Source organism: Crocuta crocuta, unplaced genomic scaffold (assembly GCF_008692635.1).
Source record: "Crocuta crocuta isolate KB4526 unplaced genomic scaffold, BGI_CrCroc_1.0 scaffold271, whole genome shotgun sequence".
Taxonomy (NCBI): Eukaryota; Metazoa; Chordata; class Mammalia; order Carnivora; family Hyaenidae; genus Crocuta; species Crocuta crocuta.
The window spans coordinates 2,611,021-2,621,347 of record NW_027527824.1 but is presented as its reverse complement, the minus strand read 5'-3'; the positions used below and the strand labels follow the sequence as shown (position 1 = coordinate 2,621,347).

Sequence of the window (10,327 nt, the reverse complement as noted above, 5' to 3'; positions counted from 1 at the left end):
TTTTTTTTTTTTTTTTTTTTTTTTTGGGCAATTTCTGTTCAAGGTTTGGTGTTAGGGTTGGGCTGGTGTCCTAGAACAAGGTGAGCAGTGATTCCTCTTTTATGTAAAAGAGGTGTTATTTATTTATTTTTTTTCTTGAATAATTCATCAGTGAAAGTATCTGAACCTAGAGTCATCTTCTGTTTTTTATTATTTTTTTAATTTTTAAAAATTTTTTCAAATTTATTTTCAGTATCATTTTTTTCTTCTTGGAGTCTTCTTAGGAATGTTTTGGTTAGAAATTCAGTGTCTCTGGCAGATAGAGAACTATTCGGGTTTTCTACTTGTGTCAATCTTGGTGAGTTTCATCTAAGTTATTGAATTTATTGGGTTAAAATGACTCAAGGTTCTTTTCTTATTTTTTTTTAATGTCTATAGGATCTGTGGTGATAACCTGTTTTCATTGCTGATACTGATAATTTGCGTGTGTGTGTGTGTTTTCTATTTTGCTTATTTGTTTAGTTAGTGGCTTGTCAATATTATCAGTCTTTTTAAAGCACTTCCTTTTGGCTTTGCCTCTGTGCTTTCTTTTGTTGATTTCTACTCTTTAGTACTGTCTAAAGATTATTTACTTTGGATTTACTTTTCTTTTTGTAGCTTTTATGGTGTAACTTTAGGTCATTGGTTTTAGATGTTTTTCCTAATAGAAACATTTAAAGCTGTTAAGTTTCCCTCTAAATACTGTGTTAGTTATCACCACAAATTTAGAGATGTTATAATTTTGCTGCCATTCAGTTCAGAATATTTTTAAATGTCCCCCTTTAAAGTTGAGAAGTAATTGGAGCGCCTGGGTGGCTCAGTCGGTTAAGCGTCCAACTTCGGCTCAGGTCATGATCTCACAATTGGTGGGTTCAAGCCTTGCATCAGGCTCTGTGCTGACAGCTAGCTTAGAACCTGGAGCCTGCTTCAGATTCTGTGTCTCTCTCTCCCTCTGACACTCCCCTGCTCATGCTGTCTCTCTCTCTCTCAGAAATAAATAAAACATTAAAAAAAAGTTTGTTTTTTTTTAAATAATAAAGTTGAGAAGTAATTCACATACCATAAAATTCACCATTTTATTTATTGGGTGTGGAGCCCAAGGCAGGTCTTGAACTTATGACCCTGAGATCAAGACCTGAGCTTATCCAACTGAGCCACCCAGGTGCTCTTTAATTCCATAACATATTTATAACCAGGTGTCTTTCGAGGGTACCTGGGTGGCTTAGTTGGTTAAGAATCTGACTCTTGATTTTGGCTCAGGTCATGATCTCACAGTTTGTGTGTTTGAGCCCCACGTTGGGCTGTGCGCTGATGGTGCAGAGCCTGCTTGGGATTCTCTCTCTCTCTCTCTCTCTCTCTCTCTCTCTCTCAAAATAAATAAATAAGCATTAAAAAAATTAAAACAACCCAAACAAATAAAATGTCCCTTTTGTTTATTGCCTTTGACTGATCAGTTCTTTAGAAAAATGTTGTTTAGCTTTTAGATATTTGAAATTTCTATAAATACTTGTCATGTTTGATTTCTAACTTAATTTCCTTGTGGTAAGAGGATACACTTTGTATGATCTTGATCCCTTTAAATATATTGGCACTTGCTTTGGGATCCAATATGTGGTCTCTCTTGGTGAATACATTGTATGCGTTAGGAAGAAGTGTGCATTCTACTGTTGTCAAATGTAGTGTTCCGTAGATGGTATTTATGTCACAGTGGTTCATATTATGCTGTTTAGATCTTCTGTGTTTTCACTGACTTTTTTGTTGTTGTTGTTGTTGGCTGGTTCTAGTAATTGCTGAGGGAGTGGTGGCAAAATATCCCATTATGATTGTGGAATTGTCAATTTTTTTCTTTAAATCCAGTTAATTTTAGCTTTATGTATTTTGTTTTTTAATAAGCTGTCAGCACAGAGCCTGACACGGGGCTTGAACCCCGAACCGTGAGATCATGACCTTAACCGAAGTTNGAGACACAGAATCCGAAGACAGGCTCCAGGTTCTGAGCTGTCAGCACAGAGCCTGACTCGGGGTTTGAACCCTGAACCGTGAGATCATGACCTTAACCGAAGTCGGATGCTCAACCGACTGGGCCACCCAGGCACCCCAAGCTTTATGTATTTTGAGGCTCTGTTGTTAAGTATATACACATTTATAATTATCTTTTCTGTTTGTGTCCTTTTAGTGTTATGAAATATCCATCTTTATCTATGGTAAAAAACCTTTGTCTTGAAGTCTATTTTATCTGGTATTGAAATAGTCTCATCTAGCCTTCTTATGTTTAGTATTTCGATAGCGTATCTTTTACTATCCATATTACTTTCTACCTACTGATGTCTTTCTAGTTGAAGTGTTCCTTATAGGTAGCATAGAGTAGGGTCTTGCTTTTTTATTCATTTTGCCAGGTTTTGCTTCTAAACTGAAATGCTTAGACTGTTAACATTTAACAAAATTATTGATATGGTTGGATTTAGGTCCAGGATTTTATGTATTCATGTATGATCTTTATTTTTTATTCCTCTATTCTTCCTTTACTGCCTTTTAAATATTGCTTAAATAGTTTTGGCATTCTACATTTTTCTAGGTATTGTATTTTTGATTATATTTCTTTGTATTTTTTTAAAAAATTATTTATTTTGAGAGAGAGCGTGGGAAGGACAGAGAGAGAGGGATGGAAAGAATCCCAAGCAGGCCCCATGCTATTAGTGTGGAGCCTGACATGGGGCTTGAACCCAGGAACCATGAGACAATGACCTGAGCCGAAATCAAGAGTCAGATGCTTAACCAACTGAGCCAGCAGGTGCCCCTCTCTGTATTTTTTTAGTAGTTACTGTAAAGATAACAACATGTATATTTAATCTTTCATAGTCTTTTTTGAATTAACATTGCCCTTAACATAATGTTACACCTAACCTAAAATTTAGAAACCTTGCAAGCATGTAAGTCCCTTTCTTTTGTTCTAAGCTTTTTGTTATTGTCCTGTGTATCCCATAGATATACATTAAAACACCACAAGACAGTGTTTTTGCTTTTGTTGTGCTTTACATCATAATACCAGTTTTAATGAGTTTAAGGGGAAAAAAGCAGTCTTTTATATTTCCCCATGTCCTTTCTTCATTCCTGAGAATCCCTGTAAGCCCCTGGCAAGTTTCCCTGTAGCCTCAAGAAATTCCTTTAGCATTTTTTGTCAAGCAGACCTACTGGCTATGCATTTTCTTGGTTTTCGTTCTTTTGAGAATCTCTTTATTTCACTTTCATTCCTAGAGGATATGTTTGCTGGATATAGAATTTGGTTTGAAATTACTTTTTTCTCAGTACTTTGAGGACGTGCTACTCTCTTCTTGCCTCCCTAGTTTCTCCTTTTTTAAAAATATATTAATGTTTATTTTTGAGAGAGAGAGAGAGAGAGACAGAGTGTGAGTGGGGAGGAGCAGAGAGAGAGGGAGACACAGAATTTGAAGCAGGCTCCAGGCTCTAAGCTGTCAGCACAGAGCCCAACGCAGGGCTCAAACTCACAGTCCACGAGATCATGACTTGAGCCAAAGTTGACTGAACCACCCGGGTGCCCCTTGTGTGTTCTTTAGGATGGATAATTTTTACTGTTCTATATTTACCGCCAAGTTCACCAGTTCCTTCGTCCTTCCCATTCCATTGTTGAGCCCATTAGTGAATCTGTTACTTCAGATGTTGTATTTTTCTGTTCTAAAATTCTTTCCTTAAAAAAGAGTTTCCACTTGTCTGGGAAGAATTCTTGTCTTTTGTTCATTTCAAGTGTGTTTTTCTTTACCTTGTGAGACAGAGTTATGATCATTATTTAAAGTCTTTGGTAATTCTAGCATTTGAATCATTTTGGGGTTGGCCCCCATTGATTGTCTTTTCCCTTGAGAATTGGACACGTTTTATTGATACTTGTACGTTGAGTAATTTTGTATTGTATGCTGGACATGTGAGTGAGATGCATGGAATAAAATCTACTGGAGGATGCCAGTATTTTTTTAAGTAGTGTTTTTTTAATGTTTTTAAAAATTTTTTTAAATGTTTTATTTATTTCTGAGAGAGAGAGCCGAGCAGGGTAGGGTCAAAGAGAGAGGGAGACACAGAATCTAAAGCAGGCTCCAAGGCTCTGAGCTGGCTGTCAGCACAGAGCCCGACACGGGGCTGGAACCCATGAATCGTGAGATCATGACCTGAGCCGAAGTCGGACGCTTAACCAACTGAGCCACCCAGGCACCCCTTAATGTTTATTTTTGAAAGAGAGACAGAGAGACACAGGGTGTGAGTGGGGAAGAGGCAGAGAGAGAGGGAGACACAGAATTTGAAGTAGGCTCCAGGCTCTAAGCTGTCAGCACAGAATCGGATATGGGGCTAGAACTCACAAACAGTGAGATCATGACCTGAGCTGAAGTCAGACGCTTAACTGACTGAGCCACCCAGGTGTCCCAGGTGTCAGTATTTTTGTTTCAGCATGTAGTGAATCTGCTTTGATTCAGACTTCAGCTTCCCTTTTGCATTCTGAGGATGGCAGTTAAAATCTCAGTTCCATTCGCTAAGTCTTTGCTGTGCTGGTTTAGGTCTGGTGCACATGTGTCTAGTTTAGGGGTTGGGCGGAGGCTTGCATGAGTTAATACACAGAATTAGAAGATTTACTGCTTTGACACTCCTCCCTCTGGGATTTCATCCACGTTTTCCCAGGCCTGCAGGGAATTCCGTTTCCTGATTCCTTAGGCAGAAGCAGTTTCTACTGAAGGTTTGGCCATCCCATGACTGGGACTTTCCCTGGGGGCAGAGCATACCAGTAAACCCCAGCCTTGTGGTGGTTTCTCAGATTTTAAGTCCCCTACATAAGCCACTTGACTTTGTTTACTTTTCAGCATCCTTGGGCAGCTGATTTTTGTATCTTGTTCAAAGTTTTCAGTTCTAATTGGCAGGAACAATGAGCTGCCATGGGCTTACATGATCATGGTAGAATTCAAACTCCAGTTGGTTAATTTAAAAAAAATTTTTTTTAATGTTTTATTTATTTTTGAGCGAGAGATAGAGACAGCATGAGCAGGGGAGGGTCAGAGAGAGAGGGAGACACAGAATCCGAAGACAGGCTCCAGGCTCTGAGCTAGCAGTCAGCACAGAGCCTGACGCGGGGCTCGAACCCACGAACCGTGAGATCATGAACTGAGCTGAAGTGGGACGCTCAACCAACTGAGCCACCCAGGCGCCCCAAGTTGGTTAATTTTTAATTCTGATTAATGTTTATTTTTGAGAGAGAGAGAGAGAGAGACAGAGTGCAAGCAGGGAAAGGACAGAGACAGACAGAATCTGAAGCAGGCTCTAGGCTCTAAGCTGTCAGCACAGAGCCTAATACAGGGCCTGAAATCACAAGCTCTGAGATCACAGCCTGAGCCGAAGTCACATGTTCAACTGACTGAGCCATCCAGGTGCCCCTCCGGTTGGTTAATTTTTAATCTCTGGATGGTGAGAGTCATAGATTTGGGTTTGACTCCTACCTCTGCTATGTCTAGTCGGTCCCTTTGACACAAACCCTTGTTTCTTCATTTGGGGGAAAAAATTAGGATATAAGAATGTGCTGTCCCATCCCGAGGGTCGTGTGGAGCAAACGAGGTGATGGATATGATTGTGCCCTGGAAACTGAAAAATCACATTCAAGTGGTTGGCGTTGCTACTGTGTGTTCACGTGTGTGCCCGTGTATGTGTGCGCCCGTATGGCGTGCATGGATTCTGCCTGGTCATGTCCACAGCAGTGGCATCAGCGCTGGCTTTTCCTCTTTAGGCACTTCCTGGACCTCACTACTATACTTGGGGAGATCATGGCGGCATCATCATGGCCATCGCCCAGGGCATGGAAACCAATGAGCTGAAGTAAGTGTATCCGATGGAGCTTTGTCTCATAACATCCCTCTGCTCTCCCCAAAATTTAAGTCTGTGAGTATAAGTGGATTGTCTCTTTACAGCACTAGATTGTTGACGGCCCCATTTGTGACCTCGGCATAATAAGCCCTTATTTATAAAATGGGAATGATAATCTGCCTTTCCTATCTCAAGGGGATATCATAAGGAACAAATGAAATAATTTCATTGATCTTACGAAGTATAGCTCTCTATAAATATAAGTTAATAATGACCAAACAGTTAAGTAGGGACTTTAACTTGTCTTTCTTTGCTCTGCGTGTGACACAGAATGAGTGATAATAAAAACAGTCCATAGTAATAAATGATCATCATACCCAGGTAATCATTTCAAAATGCATCCCACTTGATAACCAGTTGATTTCTGCTGGGATCTATTTGGTTTTGGGATTCATATGAACAGACCTAGAAGGGACATTTGGGGTTACATGCTTCATGTTACAAATGAGAATATTGAGGCTCAGCAAGGTAAAGTCACTTGCCGAAGCTTTCACCCATTCGTGAATGATGGGCCAGACTGGTGCTCATATTAAACTGCATTTTGGGGCACCTGGGTGGCTCGGTTGGTTAAGTGCCCGACTTCAACTCAGGTCATGATCTCACAGCCTGTGAGTTCGAGCTCCACATTGGGCTCTGTACTGACGGCTCAGAGCCCAGAGCCTGCTTCGGATTCTGTGTCTCCCTCTCTTTCTCTGCCCTACCCCTTTCATGCTCTGCCTCTCTCTCTCATCTCTCAAAAATAAATACATAAAAGAAAAAAAAAAGAAAAAGAAATCTGTACTCCTTGCAGATGTATTGCCCTGAAAAGCAAAAACGTCCAGGGTCTATAACCTTTGCCTGCTTAAGTCTGATTTTATCAGAACTTGGCCCTTTGATTATATTTGTCTATGTTTATACAAAAGTTAATTCTGTTAATGTTACATCAGGGCAGACAGGCTGTCACTTCTCCCCATTTTAAAAAAATGTTTATTTTAGGGGTGCCTGGGTGGCTGTCGGTTAAACATATAACTTTGACTCAGGTCATGATCTCATGGTTTGTGGGTTCGAGCCTCCATCGGGCTCTGTGCTGATAGTGTAAACCCTGGAGCCTGCTTTGGATTCTGTGTCTCCTTTTCTCTCTCTGCCCTTCCCCCACTCATGCTCCATTTCTCTCTGTCAAAAAATAAATAAACATTAAAAAATTTTTTAAGAAAATAAAAAAGTTTATTTTGAGAGAGAGAGCACGTGCACATGCATGCATGCTAATGGGGGAGGGACAAAGAGAGAGAGGGAGACAGGGAATCCCAAGCAGGCTCCTCTCTGTCAGCACAGGGCTCAAACCCTGAGCCTGACACAGGGCTCAAACCCACAAACCGTCAGACCATGACCAGAGCCAAAATTAAGAGTCAGACGTTAATTGTGTGAGCCCCTGAGGCGCCCCCAGTTCTGAGCTGAGCCCACAAGCTGTATCACTAATGGAGGTGGAGAGGCTTCGCTCATCGTCTTGTTTAATGCAAGGAAGAAAGCCTTCTTTTCCTTTGCTCCTTTTAGAAACAGGGTGCAAAGGCAAGAGAGAGGTGGGTGGCTTGAGAAAAGAGGTCTTAGCATCTGGTTTCCCCTGTGGTGGATTTGCCCTGTGCAGAGGAGCTCAGAGACTCAGAGAGAAGCGAATGACTGGCATCTGACTGTTCTCCATCCCGTTCGGCACTGGTCAGCTGCTTCTCTACAGCCAAGAGCCAGAAGAGGTCCTGTTTGTACACAACACTGTCTCCACATTCCAAGCGCTCCCATGAGCACAGTCACCGAGCACCGTGCTTCCCACATTTGAGCTGCCATTTATTTATCTCTCCATCCACTTATTTGTTTATCCATTCATTTATCCATTCCCATCTTGCTCAATTAGCAAACCGGAATCGTGCTGGGCACCTCGCATCTAGAGACAAATAGGAAGTTTTCCCTCACGTGTAAGGAGTCCATCCTCCAGGGGTAAGATACTCAAGCAAACAAATCATGTGACATTTGGGGCACTGCTGTGTGAGACATACAGTAGGGGACACAGTTTGGCTTTCTGCACATCCCATGTCATTGGTTGAGTGGCAGTCCGAGCGCAGAGGCAGTTTCTGGTCCTCCTTGTTTAACTTCTCTGCAGATTCTGTTCGCATTCAGGCTGGCTTCGCTGAAGCAGTTTCGCATGACTCTGGTCCTCTCACACCATCTGTCAGTGCACACATGCTTAGGGAACGCGGTGTCACTGCTGCACTAGCAGGAGCAGCACACGGTCAGGAAAATAAACCTGCTGCCAGAAAATCACCGTGCCTTCCCCAGATACTTCAAAGGGACCATGGGGTTGTGGCCTTGAGGGCTTATGAGCACCGTGGCACCCTTGAATTTCCACAGGTTACTTAGAGGTATCCATATGGATGGTTCAAATAAAGCATTTGCAAATACGAGAATATCTTCAAGCCTTCTACCGACAGGCGCATGTGTCCCAGATATCAGTCTGAGCTTGACCTGAATCTGTGTAGCCACCTGGCATGTACTCAGTATGTTGCTTTCAGAGGTTTTTTGGTTTTTTGTTTTTGTAGTTTTTTCATTTTTTTGGTTTTTTGTTTTTTGCTGCTTCTCCTGCTGCTTTGGTTTTCACCTGTCACCATGTGCTATCAGCTTCATCAGAAGAGAAGCAGGAAATAATACTGTAGCTAGTTCATATCCTCAGACCACAGCGGTGACTTAACTGTGATCCCAGAGCATAAGTGGAGGATTTCTGTTGCTGGTCTAGATGTGTCGGGGCCCTCCAACCCTGGCCTCCCTGACCACTGAGATCCAGTCTCCTTGAGATGCACAGTGTTTATTGGCAGTCTTATTATTTGGGCATTGATCACATATGGACCTCCTTCGTTAGTTACCCTTTCATTATATACCTGAATTCTTTAACTCGTTAGCAAGGTCTTTGACCCAGTGTTTCTCTTCTGTACAGGCTAGCTGTGCTTGGTCAATGTTTGATTGTTCAACAAATAGGTCATGCACAGTTAGTCTTGCAACATTGTTTATTCCTTTACTGATTGATTATTTATTTATTTAGCATTTATTTACTTTTGAGAGACAGAGCATGAGCAGGGGAGACGCAGAGAGATGAGAGGACCCAGAATCCGAAGCAGGCTCCAGGCTCTATGCTGTCAGCACAGAGCCTGATGCGGGGCTCGAACCCTTGAACCATGAGATCTGAGCCGAAGTTGTATGGTTAACCACCTGAGCCACTCGGGCGCCCCACTGTACTGATTTATAAAACAAGGAAGGGCGCAGGAGTGTGGCAGGTGCACAGTTCTGAGGGGACCGTTCCCACCATGCTGTATGTAAATGGCAATTGCTGGAGCTCAAGTAGGAATGGAGGGGGGGTGGTGGGAAGTCCCCCTGATGCATGCAACCCAGAGGCACCAGGGCTGACCCAATCTACCTTCCTCACTTTTCACCTGAGGAAATAACGTGGCGGTAGTTAGGGTCCAAGCCGGAACTCGAGCATATTTCTGTTAGATACCATTTCAGGTCAATTACATGAAATTTGTTGAACACATACAACGAACCAGATGCAGTTCTAGGTATCGAGGATGCAGAAGTGAGTGAGGCATCATTCAGGAGCTGCCTGTGCCCACAGTGGCTCTGTTATGTCTCTGAGTCAGCTACCAAGAGAGTCCAGGGGAAGGACTTGTTTTGAAAGGGAGCTTTCTGACCCAAAGCCTTAGGGAAAAAAGCCATCATCAGGAACATCAAGAACTCTCGTAAGACTTTTAGTAGGGACAAAGGTTGGAACATTGCTTAACGTAGGAGTTAGGTTTTTATTTCGTTTTGTTTTGGTGGTGGTTCTTTTAAATTATACACGTCTTGGGGCACCTGGATAGCTCAGTTGGTTACGCATGCGCCTTTGGCTCAGGTCATGATCTCACGGCTCATGAGTTCAAGCCCCACATCAGGCTCAGTGCTGACACCTCGGAGCCGGGAGACTGCTTCAGATTCAGTCTCCTTCTCTCTCTGCCCCTCCTCTGTTCGCGTTCTCTCCCTCTCTCTCTCTCAAATATAAATAAACATTAAAAAATTTAAATTATTTACATCTTTCTTTTCCTGATTAGCACAGAGTTGGCTGTTACTGGGTTTCAGCCTCTGCCTTGTCTCTCCGCTGAGGCTGTTACCTTTGTTATTGTTAATTGAAACTTAGAGCACCAAGTGGAATGCTTTGTTTTTTGCTCTTGTGTCTGCATGTCTGAAATGAGTAAATAAAGAACCCCTTTTGGGGATTCACTTATTCATTCGATCAGCACGTTGTCACCAGGAACCTTCTCGGGGATGCACGGTTTTCTTGTGTATAATCAGTGTGTTCTTCAGAGAAGGGGTTGCTGTGTTCTTGTGTTCTGATTAAAAAACA

The 10,327-nt window shown here is 42.3% G+C and overlaps 1 protein-coding gene across 1 annotated transcript in view; it reads left to right on the top strand.

The window, feature by feature from the left end:
* The window catches only part of SORL1 (sortilin related receptor 1), a 174,234-nt gene that overhangs the window by 69,451 nt on the left and 94,456 nt on the right, over window positions 1–10,327 (top strand). Inside the window, exon 12 of the mRNA XM_077776655.1 lies at window positions 5,795–5,883. Within this exon, the coding sequence (XP_077632781.1) occupies window positions 5,795–5,883 (89 nt within the window). The remainder of the gene's footprint in view (window positions 1–5,794; window positions 5,884–10,327) is intronic.